We start from the raw sequence: 24,593 nt of genomic DNA, 5'->3' as shown, positions 1-24,593 counted from the left end.
AATAGAGGACGCAGTGTTCAGTTCTAACACTTTCAGGCTCCGAAACCAAGGATCACTTTTTGATCATTTGAATTTCGATCTTCGAGCTGGCTCGAAATTCAACCCCAGCTCGAAATTCAACTTTTTGAAAATTTGAATATCGATCTTCGAGTTGGCTCGAAATTCAACCCAAGCTCGAAATTCAACTTTTTGAAAATCTGAATATCGATCTTCGAGCTGGCTCGCATTTCAATCCCAGCTCGAAATTCAACTTTTTGATAATTTGAATTTTGATCTTCGAGCTGGCTCGGAATTCAACCCCATCTCGAAATTCAATTTTTTGATAATTTGAATTTCGATCTTCGAGCTGGCTCGAAATTCAACCCCAGCTCAAAATTCAACTTTTTTCAAAATCTGAATTGCGATCTTCGAGCTGGCTCGAAATTCAACTTTTTCAAAATCTGAATTTCGATCTTCGAGCTGGCTCGAAATTCAACCCCAGCTCTAAATTCAACTTTTCGAAAATCTGAATTTCGATCTTCGAGCTGGCTCGAAATTCAACCCTAGCTCGAAATTCAACTTTTCGGAAATTTGAATTTCGATCTTCGAGCTGGCTCGAAATTCAACCCTAGCTCGAAATTCAACTTTTCGAAAATTTGAATTTCGATCTTCGAGCTGGCTCGAAATTCAACCCCATCTCGAAATTCAACTTTTTGAAAATTTGAATTTCGATCTTCGAGCTGGCTCGAAATTCAATCCCAGCTCGAAATTCAACTCTTTGAAAATTTGAATTTCGATCTTCGAGCTGGCTCTATATTCAACCCCAGCTCGAAATTCAACTTTTTGAAAAAATCTGAATATCGGTCTTCGAGCTTGCACGAAATTCAACTCCAGCTCGAAATTCAACTTTTTGAAAAAATCTGAATACCGGTCTTCGAGCTGGCTCGATAATTAATCTTAGCTCGAAATTCAACTTTTTGAAAATTTGAATTTAGATCTTCGAGCTGGCTCGAAATTCAACTCAAGCTCGAAATTCAACTTTTTGAAAATTAGAATTTTGATCTTCGAGCTGGCTTGAACTTCAACCCCAGCTCGAAATTCAACTTTTTGAAAAAATCTGAATATCGATCTTCGAGCTGTTTGAAAATTTGAATTTCGATCTTCGAGCTGGCTCGAAATTCAATGCCAACTCGAAATTCAACATTTTAAAAATTTGAATTTCAATCTTCGATCTGACTCGAAATTCAATCTCAGCTCGATATTCAACTTTTTTCAAAATCTAAATTTCGATCTTCGAGCTGGCTCGAAATTCAACCCCAGCTCGAAATTCAACTTTTTCAAAATCTAAATTTCGATCTTCGACCTGGCTCGAATTCAACCCCAGCTCGAACTTCAACTTCTTTTTTTTAATCTGAATTTAGATATTCGAGCTGGCTCGAAATTCACCTTTTTTTTTAAATCTAAATTTCGAAATTCGAGCTGGCTCGAAATTCAACCCGAACTCGAAATTCAACTTTTTTTGAAAATCTGAATTTCTATCTTCGAGCTGGCTCGGAATTCACGCCAGCTCGATATTCAAGGTTTAGTAAATCTGAATTTCAATCTTCGAGCTGGCTCGAAATTCAATTCCAGCTCGAAATTCTATCTTGAATTTCGATCTTCGAGCTGGCTAGAAAGTTAAAAGCTAGCACGAAATTGATATTCAATGTTGTATTTCGATCTTCGAGCTGGCTCGATATTTAAAGCTGGCTAGAAATTTAATTTCGATTTTCGATCTTCGATGTCAGTGCCAACTTCTCGATGCTTAATATTTTAATAAATGCCAAATAAATAATAAAGGGTATTAGGTAATTAATGTGTCACTCATATATTTTCGAAGACTTCCGTTAATTTTACGCATGATTAAAACAGTAACTGGTTTTTAATGAACAAAAGTATAACCCTAAAATTGCCGCCTTGAAAGTTGTTATTTCTATTAACACAAGTATGATGGTCATGGTATTGCCTGGAAGTTCCAATATCTTGATCAAATTAGTGATATGAAATACTGTAGAACAAAATATTCTCTTCTCTTTGAAAGCTCTAAGTTGCATTAAAATGAGTGTAATTTGAAAACGTTTGAATTAATCTGCATTAGTGACCAATTGCCAGTATCAACATTTATGTTGATTTTTCTCAAAAAGTTATACATAAAAATGCCTTATACCCTGCTAAATTTCTATAACGCACTTGTCCATCATTCAGTTTGGACAATGCCATTTTCTGTAAAAAGGGGTGCTTACCGAAAAGATACTGACTGAACAGCGAACAGTGCAAATCATAACCAGACTGCACGGATATGCAGCCTGGTCATGGTCTACACCGGTCGCAAAGGCAGAATCAGTTGTGCTCAGCATGATAAGGGTTGAAATGTTTAAATACTCGAATGGTGTGCTAAATACACATACACACGGCAAGTTTGCGTTGTTGTCCATATGATTCTTAAACGCATAAAAGTGTTGTTCTTTTCGTTTTTTTGTTTTTTTCTTTCTTGCTTTTTTTTTTGGTATATACAGACCATTTGTGTTTATAATAAAGTGAAAGATCTTAAAAAATCTTCTAGGGGTTTATTTATGATATGCTACGGAATAAACGTTTTGAATTGTACTGTTGATATTTTATTAAAACGTTTTATCTGTTCTTTTCGCAGAAATAGTGATGATAAGCGAGATTTTCATAAAGCGTGAAAACGAAAAAAAAAATGTAAGCGTGTTTATTCAAATTCTAGTACTTTTAAGGTTTTAGTATTTTGTGATAGAAATTGTCAGACGTTTTGCAAGACAGAACAAACCCTTTGAGAATTTTCTAAAAAATGTAAAATCGAAACAGCTATCAGTCATATATCTAATACATGAAAGTGCTCTGTCTGTATTTCAGATTAGGAAACAACTCTTGAAGGAAACATCCCATACTCGTTACGAAAGGAAACGTCAGGTAAGACTTTTATTCATTTGTTCAATGCATTTATTGAGACAGATTCAATCTAACTCAATTAACATTAATTTATCGGGGGTAGAAACAAAATCATAAAACCTGCGGAAAGAAATCTCTCATTGTTTGATGAGTAAGTGTTCCCCGACTTGAGCTTTGAATTAAGAAATAATATAAAGCAGAACCATATTTCAAACCTGACGGAACAATTCGATGAGGTTAGACGCTTGCGGACTAATTTCAAGAAGGCGAGCGCGGGTGAATTATTCTCGCGCGTATAACCATTTAGCATTGTTCAGATGTGTTAAAACATTGCTCTGCAACGTATTTTGATTCTTGTAGGTCATTACATAATCGTAAAGCTTTATTACCGGTCTCATATGTCATAGCGATTTCTGAAAGGTCTTTTTATAGATCAAATGTAGTAGTATATATGGCACCATCGTGACGTCAAATTTCCGTGTTGTAACTGAAAATTGCACCGAGGTTTTCCTTTTTACATGGAAACAGTAATCTTTTTCGTTGCTCCAGCTGGTGAGCTGTTTGATAACATATATTTGTTTCGTCGACATGAATTTCACATCTTAATATTTGCTTATTACTTTGTCGCCGTAGATTACGACAGATAATGATAGTAAATGATAATAAATACAGTAAGTTATAGTAAACGTTATGAAAGATAAGTGTTTAGGTGTCTGTGCGTGCGTGCATGTGTGTTTCATATCATTTAATATTATCTGTTTGCACCTAGACTTTCCCAGGACCGTGCCCTAAGGTGTTCATTCCTCATGTATGTTTATGTCCGTTTGTTTATAAATCTATTTTTTGTTATTGATCATTTTATTAATGCTCTACTAATAGTCTGTGTGATCGTGTATAGCAACGCGTCTTTTTAGTTAAAAGGTTGGGTGCAAACTTGAAAACTTTCGCGCGAAGTACAGTTTTTGATACGAATGTTACATGTTCCTTTTGGGCCCTTATACTGTAATGTATTGAAAAAAGGAAATTATACAAACACATATTTGCCGCATTGAGACATTGGCCATGAGTAGTGACAACTGTTTCACAGGAGCAGCTCCGGTCTTCCTATCCAATCCAAAACTATTAAGGCTCCATATAACCTTTATTATCGGTTTGACAAAAAAAAAAACAATAAGAAGTTGCTGAGAACAGAATTGTGTATTATCATCCATTGAATAATGGAGTTGATTTGAAGAAACAAGATCAGATTGGTTTAAAGTATGTCAGTATTTAGTTATAAATATAAGATGTTCATGCAACACGAGTGTACGTTTATGAACCATTTAATATCTTTTTCACCTGTGTTATTTTCACTGAATAATCTAATATTTCCTGCTTTATTGTTCTGACACAAATAAGGACAAGCAAATTTAAATGTGTATTGGTCCATATGAAATAAAAGAATACTATATATCTTTTCATTGTGGTAAATGCAATGTTTTGTAATCAAATTACTTTTCAATTTGTAGTCTCAATGTTTTAAAAATGTTTTTACGTTCAAAAAAAAAAGAACTTTCAACGTCGCAAGAGGTCTCTTAAATTTCTTTTGCAAAATAGGCCAAATTTTCTCATAATAATTACTGGTATGCAGTGATAGATGATAGATAAGAAAAGAGACCACGGATCGAAGAATCAACAGGTACCTACAATACTATCCTGCGGGGAGGGAGGTAATACCACGGCTTACAGTGGATAAAATAAATACTTAAAGGGATGAATTAATCATTAAAAACATGACGTTTTGCTGATATGCAAACGTTTCACGGTGTTACTATTTGCATAACATAAATAGATTGAAGGACATGAATTTTGAATAGCTGAATATCACGTAGGCAATAAATTAAACGAAATTGATTTTGCAATCATATGCAGTGCTTAATTGGTGACTGAAATATATCAAATTACAGATTGCAAAACACACACATCTCTAAACAGTTTTAATGGAGCACCAGTCATGTCTTTTAACTTATAGCATATTAAAAGTAGCAGTCCACATATGTTGCCATGGGTTTAAATTTAAAATATTCGTTCGTAATTTCAGCACATTCGTCATATTACACAGAACATTTGATGAATTGCTCCTTCGGTTGAATAGATTGATTTGTAGAGCTACCTTTATGCGGACTATGTCTTTTATGCTGATTTATGTGAATGGTCTCATAAACAACCTGGCTTGTTATAAGTTTTTTATTTGTAGGAGTAATACATTTATTCGGTCAAAATAAAGTTGTTCTAATATTGTATAGCACAGTGTTAATTGTCAAAAGCTGATTCAAATATAATTCATAATATAAGTAAAGTCCAAATTTTCTTTACATAAATGCATCATATCCTTCCACACAAACACTTACGATTTTCGAATTCTCAACATAAGGTAGCTTATCATGAAATCCTTAAAGAAAGCCTTAACAAAAAACATCCTGTTTTGTCTTTTATCTGTCCTTAATATTTATCTTGACAGTATAAATATTTAATATATGTTCTGCTATGTACAGGGTTATCGTGGTTTTGCTAATGCCAAACAGGTGCTTAGACCACCACTTGCGTACTGTGTGCCTTAGCTTAACCAGGGCTTGGAACTGGTATTGCGTTGTTCATCTTAAATAAATACATAAATTATCATTGTAATTCCTTATTGACAGGACGTACCATAGGCCAGTTTTTTATCCATGGGCTGTTATCATGTTTTTCCTTTCATGCAAGTAACTATATTAGGCATATGGGAACATCGGATCTATTGCACAAGAAATTTACGTTTAGACAAAACATAAGGTTATTAAAATAGATTGTTTGGGGGAAATGTGTAAGAAAGACCTAGAATAGGCACTGAACTGTTTTTTTTTAAATAATATATTATTGTTTTGAAATGTTTAGTGATTATCAATTGAGTTGCCTGGCTTTCCGTATAAATTTATTTTTTTCATTCTTTCCATAGCATTTCAATTTGAAGTTACAGTGAACATTATAAACATATTAAACATGGAATCAGCATATTTAAACAAATAAAACTGGTATATATTCTACGCCTAATACTAAAAATCCTTAAAGTAGTTAATAATAGTAAAGTGCAATCTGAATTTTCTAACACACATTTTCCTTGTGCTGTCTAATACTAAAATGTGTATATATATATATAATCCAAAAACAAACATAAAATGTTGGAGTCTAGGTGGAAATATAGTACTGAGCTGCAATGAAAGTAGTCCAGTAAAATATTATAATTAAATAATTAAATACATAAATTACAGTACTGCTATTACAGAGGAGTAACTTTGGAGTAGTTTCTAGTTAATAACGTTCTCCTTCAGTTTATTTTAAAATCAATTTTGCTGAGCTTAATTCAAATTTAATTTGATAAATTATCATCATTTCACTCAGTAACAACTATTTCTTTGACTTTAAGAATTTGGCCTATCGCAAATTGATGGAATGATAATTGTTAATCTAATATGTTACAGCAGCATGGGAAACTATGAACAATTTTTATTTTCTTGAATTCTACAATTCCTGTTTTATGTTTTGATATTTTACATATTTTCAATACCTCTTTACAAGTAGTCGAATTAACCGAGAGGCATATCTCAGAGAAAAGCTGTTGATTTAAGACATTCAAAATATTCCATTTTGTCTGTCAACTGCTGTCAAATATTGACAATGTCATGAAAAAAGGTAACTACAACATACATTAAAGGATACTTGTCTCATCAATATCATTTTGGTGACACAAGTCTTGTCCTATGATTAAGATAATTTCTTGATTAGTTTACACTAATTTATTTAAGATTGTTTGAATGTGATGAAAGCTCATTTTAACCACTCTCGACTCAGCTTTCTGGAAAAACAGTACTGGTGTCATACCAGAAGTCATAGTCGTGACTTCGATGAGGCTTGAACCAAACACCAATAGGCTGAGCGGCCGACACCTTAACCACTAGACTTGATTACTGAAAATTGAAGGTGAAGATCAGTAAAATTGATAGCTAACTCTAATATAATTTATGATTTTCAGGAAACATGAGTACTGTACAAGGTAATTATATATTTTATCAAATATGTGTGTGCTTTTCCCCTGTAACATAAATGAAATATGCAAATGAGTCACTTCATGGAAATTGTGTTTTAGCATATATTTCGGTTCATAACGTATATTCAATCACTTGTTGCTTATGTATTAAGTGGATTTAACTAAATTATCTACTTTCAAACGTAGGTAGGATTATGTGACTTAGAAATAAAGCGCTGCATTAAAGACTAACGCAATCAGTGTTGCAAATGTCACCACGAAAACGTAATTCCATAAACACATCTCTTTAAGGTGCTACACGGCGCTTTATTATAGTGTAACGTTGGTAGGATATATACTTACTCAATTAGGTGTTTTGTTTATTTCAACCCTACACATGTGAATTGTGTGATGAAATTATAGGGATTACGTTTCGTGTTATACTGTCTACAGATTGCTAAATTTTTGTTGATGCCCAATCTGTTTGGGTGAGGGCACTAAAACATCTTTTTGGTTCTGCATTTAGTGCAGTAACAGGAAGCTAATATGTGTTGACACTATGATAATATAAACAAGTAAGTATTGAACGAAATAAAATAGAATATCAATTTTCTGTAATAGGTTGTATGAAACGCGCATTCATGATTAATTACACGCAATCTCCTCATTTACACACGTATACTTCTCTGTTGAATGACAGTATTTATATTTCTTGTTGTTGGACCTGGCTACCCTTGTTCATTATGCCAAAGAAAACCAAGATAAGATATGGTTGAAAATGTCTGACCCAATGTGTCAGGAGATATCTGACCCACCGAGTCAGACGGTTTATTTCATGAACAACGAAGTAAAATAAACGCAATATAAAATCAAATTTGGCATAAGTTGGAGATGTAAAACCACCGTAACAATAGGTGATGACTACCGAGATGTACATGTAAAGGAGGGCGGAACGGGTTTTTTATACAAATCTGTTTGAAAATAGCTCCGAAAATCCAGCACACACAAAAAGCTCCGACACCTTGTAAACAAAGAAAGTTTTTAGAAATAAGTCGATTGGTCAATTCATGGGGCACGCTCGAACGGCGCTAGGCGATTGGCTAAAATCGTTTAACACGCTACTATCACGCATGTAAACACGTGTTAGACTGGGATACTGATAAATTTAGTAGATTAAACCAAAGCACATACAGTACCAGAAATATAAATCAATTTATACTCATGCTTCCTATAAATTAATATTTCATCCGCACTGATAACGAGATCCCCGCTGAAACGCGAGGACGAGTCTATTTCACGGTAACAGATAAAATAATAAATCATAATGCTGTCACATTACTTGACAAAATAATATTAGTATTTGTTTCATTTTACCAATCCGCTCATTTAAATATACGGCAACATAACTCATTCTGGTAAAATGCAGATAACAATTGAATATAAGCTAATAGTTCTATTACTTCGAATCCCCATGAGGATTTTTTCAGATTCCTTTCAATTGTTTTTTTTTTCTGTTCGTTTTCGTTCCCATATTATCGTTTCTTCCTTCGATGAATTGCATTTGCACATATGTCTTCATATAACATAATTTTATGTTCCTTATTCGCATATTAGGTGCATGAATGTTTGAAGTAATGTTAAACCTTTCTGATCTAACACAACGGCTTTAGATATTTCTCGGTCGTCACAGAGCACATGTAATAATGTAAATGTTTTACGTAAAATGAAATATATATAAGTTTCTAACCTACACGGCAAAAGGACTGTTTAACATGGACAATATGCTTTACCACTGAGCTGATTTGTATTTGGTACTAAGACTAGAAATATTTAAATTTTAACATGTTAGAACATTTTTAATTCCATATTGTCATGTTTGTAACTATCAAGTTATCGTTGGGGCATAGCGGTTTTCAATTAGAATAGATAATCAAAACCTTATATAAATGATAATTTTCTAAACATATCTATTATTCATACCTTTGATAATGGATTTAAGCAAGCTCAAGATACAGTAGATGATTAAAAATACCATTTCCATATAACCAAAGTGAAAGACGATGAGCACGTATAATTTATGTATAATCACAGCGAATTAGATGCATATATGTAACTGTCATGTAACACTTATAATATTTGTAACCTTTACTTGAAGTTTTGTATCCTCTAACTTTTCAGAAATAGAAGACTTCATGCACAATGTTGTGTTCTTTCTTGGGATGTATAGTAAAAAACGTACAAAATGTATGTATCCTACAAACTTCCTCTTAACAATTAAACCAAGAACTTCAAGGCTATTTAAGAGTTCGTTACTATGGTGACATACCGTAGTAAAAGACATTAAAAATTACTTTTCATTCTGCTGTTGCATTACTTTTATCTAGTTTGTATGAATCAAGAGCAAAGTCATTTGTCGTTTCTATGGAATATCAAATCGACGTGTGATACCGATGTATGGTTGAAAGTGTTTACCCCAGTCAGCAACTAGCCACGACTGCAATCATGTTTTGAATGTTTTCTGATACCTTAATTTTTCACTGGCGATATCTGACAACATAGCGCATGTAGTTACAGATATGAAACCTGATTTTAAGACAGTGAAACGGACCATAGAGCGATATAATCTTAAAGACTTAGTGAATTTTCCAAAATTTTAATGGAAAAGAGTGACACTATTACTTTATACGCCAGAAACATATAATAGTGATTCAATTAATTGTAATTGAATAGTTTAATATTCAAAATTAATTGAATTCCTGGTATCAGTTATCACAGTGATAAGTAAGAAGCATTACTAGAACAGGACAATCCAAGAAACGTCTACATCTGTTCCAAGGCTAACTAGAATATCATAAAGAAATGTTACATAAATTGTCCAATTCATTTTACGACAACGTATACATTTATCAAATATATAATACAATGCAATAGATTCGAAAGAACGGCAATCTTTACAGATATCAATTGTTGAGGCATTACAAAGTTATCACATAACTGTTCTATTTTTCAGGTGTGTCGATCATATTACATTTATTAGGTGCGGCAATTACCATCCTCCGTTTTTTCACAGGTATATATAGCTAGCAAAATTATAATTATCATTCGCAGAATTAACAGGATGCATTGAATAATTCTGTCTAACCTCAGTTACTTCAAATTGCCGGAGAAAAAAAGACTGGGCACTTTTCTGTAGATGGATCAATGGTATACTGCTTCAATTTTTCTCAGTTAATTAAGGAAAACAAAACATCTTTGTTTTGAAAGGGTAAAAACGTTTACAGTTTTGCAACAAAAGTCTTTTAGAAGCAACAAATACTGAATTTGCGATAACCGAAGTAAAGTCTTAACTAGAAACGTGATGAATTGTATGTTGCAGACAATTTTCATGTATAACATATAACTTGACGTGCATGGATAAGCTTGAAACCATCTTTTTCAGCACCTGCTTAATGATGTACGAGCGGGGTTTTTTTTCGTTTTTTTTTTAGGATATCCGCCATTTTGAAAAATGTTTCTTCGAATATGGATTTATAACAAAAGCTTTGCCAAAATTAAGGCTAAATAATTAAAATATGGCTAATAGAGTACCATTTGACCAAATAGATTCTGCTTTTTGCGATAAAGAACATGTTCACCCTTATTTTTGGCTGTCATTTGCCTAAAATTGACTTAAGTTTTACAACGGGGTAGGGGTAGCTTATTTAAAATATCTATGAATGTTGACCAGGTTTGGTTTTGATATTTTCCTGACTGATACATGTATAATTAATAAGCTATTATTGAAATAAACATTTTCAAGACAGCACTTTATTTTATTTAGTTATTTAGAAAATATTAATTAAAGCAAAACGAACAAAAATATCAAAAGTCACCAGTTTTTGACAGTTTTTTTCTGAATAAATCTCTTAGATGCAGGGTGACCCCAATTTTTTTCTTTCCATTTTGAAGCGTTTTTGGGTGTCATTATATCTTCAAAATATTTTTAAAATCTTACCGTCAGAATTTTTTTTGAAGATCTAAATACATTTTTTCCATTTAAAATAAAGTGGGTGAGGTAATTATGTCAACATGCAAAATGTAAGGGGTTTGTTAGTGACAATTATGCTTATATGATACTGACACCACCTTGTATTCATATTAACCTGTAAAACATGAAATCCCTTTAACATTAAATGGGATACTATATGTTTTATAAAGTACCACAATTATTTTTTTTCAATTTTACAAAATTTCAGAAATACTTAAACAGTAGGTGAAGAAAATGCCCTATAAAATGAAAACGAGTTTGGTGCACTATGTTTTTTATTCACTTGTTTGTCTTGGAAACTAATGTTCTTCAAATTCACAAAGTATGAAAAAATTCTTAACGTTAGAAAAAATTCGTTCCTATATCAATTAGGCATAACGTTTCAGTTTTAATCAGATTGAATAAAATATCAAAAACTCGTTTCTTAAAAGGAAGAAAGGGGAAAATAATGAAAAAGCGATAAAATGAATGACGAGCTCATTTCCTACGATTGAGTCCAGTGTTACAGAAGTTTTAGTCCGAGATATCTTAATATAAAGTTTCAACAGTGGCGTAACAAATGTTTCAGTCTCAAACAAACTAGCACGTTAAATAATTTCACTACTTAAATACTGTCCCATCAAATAGCGAAGACGTTAAGCTCATTCTAAATTATTCATGCTCCCCATTTCTGGTGTTTAAATAACTGAGCTACCTCAGTCGGGTATAAAGATCAACAACTTGCCGATTAAGGCAAAACAATGGAACTAAGATCCGCAGCTCTGTGTAATCATATCTAGGCGAGATACATTGACCACGTGTATATCACTTCCGGGACGTTACATCACCGGGAAATATATCGACCAGAGGAAGAGGCTCGAATATATAACATAGAGTAAGGCGTAAAACAAGTGTTTGTTTCCGGTATTCTGATATACTCTAAAGTTTTTGCCCGAATCTAAATGTTTTATGGCCTTGAAGGTATTTTTTCAATATTTTTAATATAAAGTTGCAAAACTTCACTTTTTATACGCCCGTCTCTGAAAGAGCGTGCTGTATTATGTGAAATCCCGCGGCGTGCGGCGTTCAAGCATGTCAGCTCTCTAATTAAAGTCAATTAGTTTTAATCCTATCTTCACGAAACTTGGTGACAATATTTATGGGCATAATATCTCAGACAAGTTCAATAACCAGAAAAATTGCACCAGACAGTCTTGAGTTATGTCCCTTGAATTACTCGAAATCTGCCAATTTGGCCTTGTCCGCCCACTAAAAAAGATAATAAGTTAAATAGTTTTCATTCGATCTATACCAAACTTAGTGTCAGAGTTTATAGACATAATATCTCGGCCAAGATTGATAACCAGCAAAATCGCTGTAGGCACTCTTGAATTATTGCCATTTAAGGGGTAATGGTACTTTGTCAAAATTTAAGATTTGCTAATAGTCTTATATACCAAAGTAAACTTGAAGATATTTCCAATTTATATCATCATCTTTTAGAGCGATAAACATGCGTATGACGTTACCATGACGTCGTAAACATGACCCGTTTTCGCGCTTTTTACGTCCGTTAATGGCAGCGCTAAAATGGAATAAAACTCGATACTACAAACGTATTGTTGGCGTCAATGCATTAAGTTAAATATCAAACGACAGAATAAAGCAATTTCTTAGTGATCATTAACATGAAAAGGTATTTTATCCGAATTTTCGAAGGAGGTACGAAAACAGACTTTTGGTTGTTTAAGAAAATTCAGGAAGAAAATCGCTTCTGATCCATTTTGCAAAAAGTTGGCCCGTGGAATTTTTGCCAAATTTTTATATGTGAAAATTCATTATGTTGTTAATATCTGTGTCAAAATAGAAAAAAAGTTCACCGAAGCGTTTTTGTAGTACAACCGTTTGAACTTGACTACTGTAGCGTCGTTAAAAGACGTGTAATCGTTATGTAACGTTACATGTGTTTATTTTAAATGGCTTGTCATAATTCTACCTGGAAACCTATAAACAAGCAGTTATGAGACATGAATTAAATATTTCAATCTAATCGTAAAAATATTACACATTTCCTAACATGCAGTATTCCAAATTATTTTCAATGAAAAGTGTGTATCTTTTAAATTACTAGAAGTTCTTGATGTTCATTTCAATATCCACTTCATGCATCTTTTTCAAACTCAGCTGCTCTCTAAAGTATGTCGCGATAAATACGGACAGTTCAGAAATGCTTCATTTTTTATTCAGAAGACTAAAAAAGTTAAGTTTTTGAAGAAAGGAGTGTCGGGAGTGATAATAAAACGGAGAAAAGCAAAATAGGTAGAAGAATCATCGATTTAGCATATTTTGTTAATATATATATGACAATGGTTGCAAAATATGCGGAGAAAGACTTTACTGGAAAAACCTCTTTAAATTTCCGAAACTAAGTATGGTCTATATAGTGTACTACATTTTAAATGTCTGAAATGCTATGGCATTACCAAGATCAGTTCATCCACATCAACTGAACCGCCATACGACAGAATACGGAAGCCCTATTCAATAAACGTTACAGCTGCATTAGGTAAGCATGGGATAATTAAAATACAAACATTTCCGCACAGTTCTATCCGAATGTGAATTTCGTTTAAATTGTATTAATGATAAAATTAAAGGCAGATTTATAGAATTTAAGTAAGTACCACAGTAATAAGACTGTCAAAAAAGTTGATTAATTTTCTGAATTAAGTTTTTAAGCTCGTTTCAACAGAATGGCGGGTAGTTTCCCTAAACATGGTTCCTGGGAACGACCAGTACTAAACCACTAACCTCCGACACAAACTACCAAGTGTTCTCACATAAAGAGCCATGTTCGGTAGCGGGGCTCGAACTCGCAGTCCTCCATCAGTGAGATATCTCAGTGAATCATACCACGTAGGCGGTCCTAAAAGTTGACAGTTTATATATATATACGCTATTTTTCTTTTGCAAGCAGTACAACGGAATTTTAAAATTTGAATATTACGTATGAATTTTAAGATCCGCCGTGTACTGTTTGCAAAGATTACACGTCAAAACATTGACATAAATGGTTATCGTTCAACCTGTTTTAACATATGTTATTTGAGTCGCGCCATGAGAAAACCAACATAGTTGCTTTGCGACTAGCTTTGATCCAGACCAGCTTGCGCAGTCTTGTCAGGATCTATGTTGTTCGCTTTCAAAGCCTATTGCAATTTAAGAAACCGTTAGCGAACATCATGGATCCTGACCAGACGTAGACTGCAAAGCCACTATCTTGGTTTTCACAAGGCGCGGCTCAAATAACATATGTATTTCTGTTATGTGTTGCACAGGGCGAAGAAAAAAGCCTGAATAGAAACGACTAAATTATGAATTTTTAATCATGCCATAACGGACAGGTACCCCTTCCGTTTACATTACGACATAACGATATAGAATGATGAATGTTCGTCCAGATGCCGTTTGTTTCGCGGCTTGGTTCACAATATTGTCTTACCTAAAATTCAATAAAAATATAAAAAAATGTCTGCAATGTTGGTCCAAATAGAAACTAACAGTATACACTAGAGAACGAGCACTCAAAAAGATACTCATTCCGTTCCCGATCCTGGATTATGTAGAGCTTTTATTTTACACGTATTTTAGAAAGAATAAGTTTGAACTGAATGGCTGTATAATAAATCTTAATAAATTAAGAATGGTTATAATTTTAATCAAAAAGCTTGTAGTAAGCTTGTCTACCTGCCTGACATAACTGAATGGCTGTATAATAAATCTTAATAAATTAAGAATGGTTATAATTTTAATCAAAAAGCTTGTAGTAAGCTTGTCTACCTGCCTGACATAACTGAAATACTGAAAGGGCCGTAAAACAGGATTCTATCAATCAAAACGAACAATAATATGAATTCATTTGGAATTTCCATAATAGCCGACAATCTCGCATGTTATGCGCCCTTAATCGGGGTCACCGTACCGCGCTACTGATAATTTCCTGACAAGTCAACACGATACTGGTACAAATCTATACTTTGTGTTTCTGTAATAAGAATGTATATAACAGCCGTACTTAATCAGTATCTGTTTGTCTCTCTTGGCTATATTTTTGCATGAAAAAAAAAAGGATAATCTCGTAAATATTAGTACTAAAGAAATATTATCAATAAATCTATCTATAAATATAAATTTGCCATCAAAATATTATGCTTGTTTCAAAGTAACTTGTCATATAAAATAAATACACATATAAAAATAAATATATGCAAATTTAACGCACCCGTGTAAGAGTGATAATTATCTATGACTGCTATATAACTACAATAATTTTCTAAATGTCAGAGTGAAAAAGAGCAATATATTTATTGAGTTTTCTGTCAATTATTTATGTTAATTTCGTTTTGAAAATTATATTATAATTGACCCTTGAGCCATTGGATATACTATGATATTCACTGGAAGAGGTCAATATTGCCCTCTTCTGGTGAATATCACATCATATCCGATGGCTTAACAGTCAATAACTGTTTTATTATACGGGTTCAAGTTTATAAAAAAGTAACAAATATTGTTGCAACATATGTAATGTTTGAAAGTAACAATAAGTGTGTGAAAACTTATCAAAGTTTACATGAAGACAATTAAATATGGTCAACTTCACAGATGCCAAAACATTGGAGCCATTCTGCAAAAGCTATGGAGCCCGATATTTGTGTTCAACTGCATAAAGAGGCAAGCAATTCTGGACTGAAGTACAAACATATTATAGGGGACGATGACTCTGCAGCAACGACATTGTAAAATTTTCAGATCCAGCACATACAAAACGGACCGTAGGCAATAAACTTGAAAAGATCAGTCGAGTCTGTCCATCATTAACCGAAAAAGTGAATCATCATTCATTAAAAAGTTCACATACGCTGTCAATCAAAACAAACACAAAAGAGAAGCTGAATTAATACAGGCGCTAGAAAGCATCGTTCCACATATGTATGGAGAGCACCATCTTTGCAGCCACTGGTGTAAAAATAAGGTTAATAATGTAAATATTCACGTGTTTACGTCATGTCTTAAGCGACGTTCTTTATTGCGTCGCAGTGCTCTAATTCAAACAGCTGTACTATAAAAACGCTTCGGTGAACTTTTTCTAATTTGGCACAGACATTAACAACATAATGAATTTTGACATGTAAAAATTTGGCAAAAATTCCAATGGCCAATTTTTTGCAAAATGGATCAGAAGCGATTTTCTTCTTGAATTTTCTTAAATAACCAAAAGTCTGTTTTCGCACCTCCTTCGAAAATTCGGATAGAAAATACCTTTTCATGTTAATGATCACTAAGAAATTGCTTTATTCTGTCGTTTGATATATAACTTAATGCATTGACGCCAACAATACGTTTGTAGTATCGAGTTTTATACCATTTTAGCGCTACCATTAACGGACGTAAAAAGCGCGGAAACGGGTCATGTTTGCGACGTCATGGAAACGTCATACGTATGTTTATCGCTTTAAAAAATGATGATATAAATTGGAAATAAAAAAAAAATCCAGTTTTAGCATTGTCCGCTCTCTAAGTCATACAGCTTTCAGTTGATCTTTCACAAACTTACATATAATATTTGTGGGCATAGTATCTTGGCCAAGTTCGAAAGCCAGCCAGTTCTCCCCAGACACGCCTGAATTGTGACCCTTAAATTACAGTACAACCTCTCAAGAGCAACCCTCTCTTAAGCAAAATCCTTTCTATAACAACATCATCAAAATTTCCCTAAGCTGAAATATACTATCAAATTTATCTCTCCATAATAACAACCTCTACATAACAGTAAATATGTTTATCTCCCAAAAGATGTTGTTCTACGGAAGTTGTACTGTACTCGAATTTAGCCATGTCCGCTCTCAAGACGGAGAGTTTTAATCCGATCTTCACCGAAGTTAGTGACAATGTTTTATGGGCATCATATCTCGGCCAAGTTCGATAACCAGCCAACTTTCCCCTGGCATTCTCGGATTATGGCCCTTGAATTAGGCCAAGCACGACGACGGGCGTATTTTGTGACAGTCTTCCACTCTTGTTATGCTTTAAACATGGTCAGTGATGTTAGAAATCAACTTACTTATATAAAATACGCCACAAAAGTAAAACGGGAGAGGATAAATAAGGAAACAGAATAACATTTAAAAATAAAAGATACAGAAAAACAAATTTCACACGACAAGAATGAAACAACATTGAAAAACTTACAGAGGAATATGATAAGTATGAAACCGATTTAAATGAGTTAAACGAGAAAAAGTTACAAGGAATAATTATCAGGTCAAAAGCTCAGCAAGTTGAATTTAATGACAAAAATATTAGGTTCTTCTCAAACTTAGCAAAGTAGAACTATGAGATAAAATCTATGAAAAGATTCATGTAAATGGGACAATCATAACTGATCAAAAACGAATTCTGAAAGAGCAAAAACGTTCTTATCAAAATCTATACATAAAAGAAGTGCAAAAACATCACACATCAATTTTATGGATCCACAAATAGATACTCTGAGTGAAATATAAAATAAAACAGAAGAATTTATAGAACATAAATTCAGCATTGCCTTGAAAAGTATGAAAAACAATATAAGTCCAGGATCGGATGGGTTAACAACAAAGTTTAGCAAAATATTTAGGAATGATTAAAAACAACACTATATAAAATCCGTTAAGTACTCCTCTGAAACCAGTTCTTTAACAGAGCTGGAAACACTAATAACGCTTTTACCGAAACTAAACAAGGATACAACGTATATCGAGAACTGGCGACCCATTAGCCTGTTGAATACGGATTATAAGATAATGGCTAAAGTAATGGCTTATAGAATAAATAATGTTTTACCATCGATTATAAACAATTGTCAGTTAGGTTTTATGAAAGGCCGACACTTATAATAACTTTATGTTTCAAACAATTGAATTCTTCATTTTTTGTAATTACATATCAAAATGGATAAAACTGTTTTACAAAGAAGCAAAGGGTGCACTATAAATAACAGTTATATGTCAGTTATTTGTCAGAATTGTTTGGAGTCGAAAGAGGCGTACGACAAGGATATCCCCTTTCCCTCTACTTGTTTATCATTTGTATAGAGTTATTATCAAATTGTATTCTAAAAAAAACTGTAAAAGGAATTTATATCAATGATATTGAAGTTAAAAATGTATTATTTGCTGATGATACCACTTTTATAACTGATGGATCAAGAAAGTCTTTTGAAACGTTAATCAGTACATTAGACAATTTAGGGGCCTCCGTGGCCGAGTGGTTAAGGTCGCTGACTTCAAATCATTTGCCCCTCATCGATGTTGGTTCGGGCCTCACTCGGGGCGTTGAATTCTTCATGTGAAGAAGCCATCCAGCTGGCTTGCGGAAGGTCGGTGGTTCTACCCAGGTACCCGCTCGTGATGAAATAATGCACGGAGTGGCACCTGGGGTCTTCCTCCACCATTAAAAAGCTGGAAAGTCGCCATATGACCTATAATTGTGTCGGTGCGACGTTAAACCCAACAACAACATTAGACAACTTAAGAAATATTTCCGGTCTAAAACTAAATGAAAACAGTGTCAAGAATTAAAAGCTGGATCAATACGTAATACAAGTTTTAGATACTGTACGAACAAAAAGTTTATATGGACATCAGATTCTGCACAATTTCTTCGATTTGCCTTTTATATAGAAACGAAAAAGTTACAATAAAAAAAAATAGAAACCAAAATTGAATCCTTTAAGAATTGCCTCAAACAGTGGCAGCATAGGAAATTGAAAAAGTCATAGTTATATAAAACCTGTTTTACAAGCCCCACCAAAACAAGCAATAAACCAAAAAAAAAATGTGTTTGAATTCATAAGGGATAAGAAACCGGACAAAATAAAAAGGGAAACAATAAAGAAAAACTTTTTCAATGGAGATATAAGAAATGATAGATCTTTTCAAGTTTAATAGAGCACTAAAGGCGTGAAGGCGTGTTGGGTTAAAAAGGTATTGGATAATAATAACAAATCAAAAATAAAATATATTTATATAGCTAAACTAGAAAAGATAGAAGCAAATTTGATATCTGAATGTAATCTAAATGAAAGAGAAATATTTAATAATTATAATACAAATCCCTAAGCGTGGAATGATTTTTATTTGTTTGTTGTTGTTGTTTTTTTTTCTTTTTTTCTTTTTTTCTTTTTTGGGGGGTTGGATTTATTGTCGCACCGACACATGGAATGAATTCGGTATTCGGTATTCTTTCTAAATGCACAAATGCAAATAAAGAGATAATATGGAACAACAAAAATTAAAAATAAACGACAAAACCTTTTTCTATAGAACATGGTTCGACAAAGGTGTGTTATATCTCGAACACTTATACGATTTCTGAAAAAAATCAATTCGGTACATATGAAGACGTTAAAAATTTGTAAAGCTTCCCTAAACATGACTACCTCAAATGCATGTCTTTAATAAAAAGTATACCTACGGAACTAGAACAAAAAATCAAGATAGAAAATGTACCTCAAACTTCAGAAAGGAAAGCTATTTTGAAATGGTTTGCGGACAAAAAAGGGCAAATAAATTTCTATATGAACATCAGATAAAAAAAGAAACACTGACAAATAAGACCGAAGTGAAATGGGAGAACATTACTTTAAAAGCAAATGGAAATCAATATATAGGAATATCTTTACAGCAACGATAGATAGTACATTTAGAAATTAGCAGTACAAATTTATACACAGAATAATAGTGACAAATAAACTACTATTAAAACAAGGTCTTATTGAATCGAACCTTTGTGATTTCTGTCAGATGCATGTTGAATCCATTGAATATCTTTTTGGGGAATGTCCAATATACAGCCTTGTTACCGCCTAATGCATAGGTGCCCTCGGGACGGATATTTCTATCCGATTTGTAAACACATGACGGATATTATTATACATACATTCTGTTTTAGACAAGACGATAATTAGCTGCATTTATTATTCACAACAACAAATAGCCGATAAGAACGATAACTCTGTATTTTCGACTACCATTTATAAAACGAACGAACAACTTGATGGTTATGCACCACACACGCTCACAATATCTTTAAACTACAATTAAATATTTTATAGTTTAGCATAAGATGCCGGGATGCAGAACGTTAACATACATGGTAAAATACAATGCAGTACCGGTGTTCCTTAGGGTACAACGAAAATTTGACAAATACGGTTTATGTGAAAAGCACTTACTAAACATTACACTATAACTTTCAATATAAATTGGACCTCTAATACAAGTGAAACATCCTAGATTCCTCCTTTGAAATAAATAATTTACAAAAGTCAGAAAAAGTTGTTTCGATTGGCCTGACAACTCGAAACCAGCTTAAAGGGAACAGAAAAGTTAAAGATTTTAGCTCACCTGAGCACGAAGTGCTCAAAGGTGAGCTTTTGTGATCGCCCTGTGTCCGTCGGCGGTCTTCGTCCGTCGTCAGTCGTCCGTCGTCAACAATTAGGCTGTTAACACTCTAGAGGTTACAATTTTGGCCTAAACGTAATGGAACTTGGTCAGAATGTTACTCTCAATAAAATCTTAGACAAGTTCGATATTGGGTCATCTGGGGTTTAAAACTAAGTCACCAGGTCAAATCAAAGAAAAAACTTGTTAACACTCAAGAGGCTACATTTATGACTGTATCTTTATGAAACTTAGTCAGAATGTTATTCTTGGTGATCTTTAGGTCAGATTTGAATCTGGGTCATGTCGGGTCAAAAACTAGGTCACCGGGTCAAATCCAAGGAAAAGCTTTTTAACACTTTAGCGGCCACATCTATGACCATATCTTAACGAAACTTGGGCAGAATGTTAAGATTTAGGTCAGATTTGAATCTGGGTCATGTCGGGTCAAAAACTAGGTCACCGGGTCAAATCCAAGGAAAAGCTTTTTAACACTTTAGCGGCCACATCTATGACCATATCTTAACGAAACTTGGGCAGAATGTTAATCTTGATGATCTTTAGGTCAATAGGTCAGGTGAGCGATACAGGGCCTTTACGGGACCCTCTTGTTACAAAATACTTTAGAATAAACAGAAGTTTACTAAACAAAATCAGAATTCCAAAATGATACCGAAACTAACAAATTAACTACTTACCTCTATCGAGCAAAAACATTTTTTTTTAAATAGTAGTCTATAGTGACTAATGTGGAGTGCGCATATCAAGACTTTACCTATTGTCTTTTGTCAATATATAGGAGGGATAAAATATTGATTTTTGAACGTGAATTACGATTGCCTATCCACCCGCGTAAGTATTCTATTCAATTTAAGGCCCGTTGCAGAGGTTAGGAGATAAAAAGCATAAATTGCATAAGTTTCAAAATTAATATTTTCTTATTACAATTCAGTTCAATGAAGTATTAGTGCAGAAAAATACTTCAATATCTCAAAAATTCACAGAATAATGATGCAATAACATTTTTTCTACTATTGATATTTAGAGGCCCATCTGTGACAAGTATTTAAACCATATTCTCAAACTTCAGTTTTCGTTCGGAATATTTTAACTAAGCTTCAAAAAGCACGACACATGTCTTTAGTGTCTCGTAATTGGTACCATTGATGAATGTTCTTTCTTTCTTAAAAAGGTATCGGAATAATTAAATAAGGAATGCATTTTGTATTAATATCATATTGTGCTTAGAGGCACAGACAGACAGACAACAGGAGAACTATGGAATACGAAGTACAACTGTAAAGTATTTACGTTTTCCAAGCATACATTGCTATCCGTAAAAGAATCTTCTTGTCAATGTTAAAGAAAATTCAAGGCTTAGTTTGCTACGAAGTCTATTGTCAGTTTGTTCTTAAATTAGATACATCTCGTTGAGGTATTTGAAGCACACCAGAACGTGTCTGAAGTGCGTGGCACTGTTGCATTGTCGATACTTTTTGGTTTTCAGGCATATTAAGGCATACACAACATCTTAACTTTTGTTTAGGTACATGGATAAGCTGTAAATTCCGGTGAAAACAGTCTGACAGTAACACTAGAAAAGTAAATATTCTGTTATTTTTACATTGTGAATGATTCAAGTAAAACATCTTGACATTTGTGTTAGGGGGAATTATTTGTAGAAATTTAGTTAAAATATGAATTTGGTCTGTTTTCCATATTTCATTTCAGGCGTTTTCAGCATAACTTCTGGATGCAACATACTGTACACGACCGGTGTTTACCTTCTGATCAGGAGTTGCAACAGTATCATATTTTGGTTTGTTTGCATATTTGTGAGAATATGTCATGAAAAGCCAGAAGACATGAAAGACCTTTCAACGCGGTTATTGTTCCAGCTGCCCGTTATCATCAGTATGCTTATCAGCGTTGTAGTTTTCATTATGAGTAAGTTACACAAAACATAAAATCTTAGCGTTACACGTAATTTTACAAGTTTGATTATGTTGTTTGCAAAATTGAATAATATAACTGAATGTAGATTTAAAGTAATTTGCTAGCTCATGTACTGAAACAAATGTGTTTAGCAATTTTAAAAGTGAAACGTTACTCAGTAACCAGATTTTTAAACACGTGCTATATTACATTCAAGGATGAAAACTCACTTTAATGTTGCAAACAAGATATTGTTTCTTTCTTCTAGATTGCGTATTTGTGTTTCAACATTTCAATGTGATGTCAGACCTATGCCCATCGAGGACAACCCTTGTTACTGTAGCAAAAGCGACAGCCATGCTCGACACTGGGTTTTTCGTTATATACGTTGCGCTAACCATTGCATTTTCATTTATTGAAAACACAAGACAATAATTAGGCTACGGAAGACGACCAAACTGATAATGAAAAAAAAACATATGACTTCCATGGTCATGGATAGCATAGAAATCCTGTTTGACAATACTTTCCCTATGTATAACTAATTTCCGAGCACAACACTACCTGTGATACACCTGGAATGAACTGGTGCACGGTAAAGAACGATAACTTCTGCATTCAATGATCCACAGCAAAATAAATGCAATACTCACGGACAGACCGGCCGGAATCGTGACTTACGAAAGTTTTCGAACACTATATATGTGCTGTTTGCATATGATAACTTGTTATGTTATGTTATGTTATGTTATGTTATGTTAATAAACTTCGGCTAAACATAAACATTTACCTTACTGGGTTTTCAATATATTAATACAGACTTAATGATACATGAAATTTGATTAATTTTCTGAAGCGATGTTTCGTATTCGTTTCAATCACGCGTAAATATGATCAACTGTTAATTAGGCAATTTACAGGAAATTGATCATTACTGATAACATTGAAACTCAGTCATTTATGCATGCGTTAAAAAATCTGATAATCAATAAACGACAACTAACACTAAAAATACTTTGTATAACCTTTTAACACAGCACAAATTATCAACAATACCATTCCCAGGCTAGGTCTCTGATTAGGGTGCTTCTTTTAGAAGTCCTGATTTGTCTTTACAATTTGCAAACAATCGACAAAAGGTTTTTGTCGAGGTAATTTTTAAGTGACTGTTATATAAGCTCCTTTCTTTGTATTTTATGAGGTTAGGGTTATTTATAATAACCATCTTTGTTCGTGTCCACAATTTGATTATTAAGGAGTTGATGAATAACATTTCAAAATATGGCATGAATGTCGTTTTAATCTGTTTGAATTTAAACAACGCAGCAACATGGCATTTGAACTTTTAAATGTCATGTCTACATCTAAAGGAATCTGAAATGAAGTCGGCAGTCTGTTTATTACAATTCCCCAAGATCGTGCTGGTGATACATTTTGTATAAACTAAGATACAAGGATATTCAGGAAATTATTCATTTTTGAGTATGTGTTAACTTTATCTGTATTTAACCATAAAATAATACCTTGTTATTGAAATAAACATAATATAATTATGAAGTTTCCATTTGTCTCCATTTTCCAATATTGTATATTATATATAATTTACTATAATATATAACTTAAAAATGTACAAATTCCATGCAATTACACATACTTCATAGTTGTTGTTACAAATAAAAACACGTATGTATTAACTATTTCTTTTCCGTAAACGAACAGAGATGTGTTATTACTTTTTATAACAATACATAGGAATTTAAGCGAGATCAATAGGAGTGTTGCATCTTTAATACTTTAGTGGATATTGTTTAAGGTTGTGAACGATTCATATAACTAATTAGATGAAAGGCGGATATTTTCCATTAAAGCATTTTGTCTAGAACCTGCTGAATGAAACTTGGCCTGTAAGTAACTCAGTGATTGAATATGGGTCTTGTTGGGTCAATATCACTGTAAATAAAAATAGAAAATCTGCGTTCTCTAGAAACCTGTAGAAACATGATGTCAGTATCAAAGATGAAATATCATTTACACAGAATAGAAAGGTAAAAGTGTATATAAGACATCTAAAGAAACATAGGAAACGATATGGGAAATTATGTCATCGCACCAAACATTACCTTTCGCGATCCTGTAAAAATCAGATATTGTCAATAGTGTCTTATTTACTTATGACTTTAGATATTTGGTTTTA

General features: G+C 33.2%; 1 protein-coding gene across 1 annotated transcript; it reads left to right on the top strand.

The window, feature by feature from the left end:
• Nucleotides 1-2,337: 2,337 nt before the first annotated feature.
• Nucleotides 2,338-23,952, top strand: LOC123538725 (uncharacterized). Its single transcript, XM_053535138.1, has 6 exons — nucleotides 2,338-2,952; nucleotides 6,980-7,000; nucleotides 9,152-9,217; nucleotides 9,984-10,043; nucleotides 22,196-22,411; nucleotides 22,668-23,952. Exons 2-6 carry the CDS (start codon nucleotides 6,985-6,987, stop codon nucleotides 22,832-22,834), a joined length of 525 nt encoding a protein of 174 aa, XP_053391113.1. The 5' UTR covers nucleotides 2,338-2,952; nucleotides 6,980-6,984; the 3' UTR covers nucleotides 22,835-23,952.
• The last annotated feature ends 641 nt before the right edge of the window (nucleotides 23,953-24,593 follow it).

The sequence above is a fragment of the Mercenaria mercenaria genome, unplaced genomic scaffold, assembly GCF_021730395.1.
Source record: "Mercenaria mercenaria strain notata unplaced genomic scaffold, MADL_Memer_1 contig_4521, whole genome shotgun sequence".
Taxonomy (NCBI): Eukaryota; Metazoa; Mollusca; class Bivalvia; order Venerida; family Veneridae; genus Mercenaria; species Mercenaria mercenaria.
The sequence above is the reverse complement of the archived record's forward strand: the minus strand, read 5'-3'. Positions and strand labels throughout refer to the sequence as shown.

What these genes read in the sequence shown, in the direction of transcription:
- LOC123538725 (XM_053535138.1), top strand. An exon ending in TAGTAAAAAACGTACAAAAT is followed by an intron (nt 9,218 to 9,983) that starts GTATGTATCCTA and finishes TCTATTTTTCAG; the next exon opens with GTGTGTCGATCATATTACAT. An exon ending in CATCCTCCGTTTTTTCACAG is followed by an intron (nt 10,044 to 22,195) that starts GTATATATAGCT and finishes ATTTCATTTCAG; the next exon opens with GCGTTTTCAGCATAACTTCT.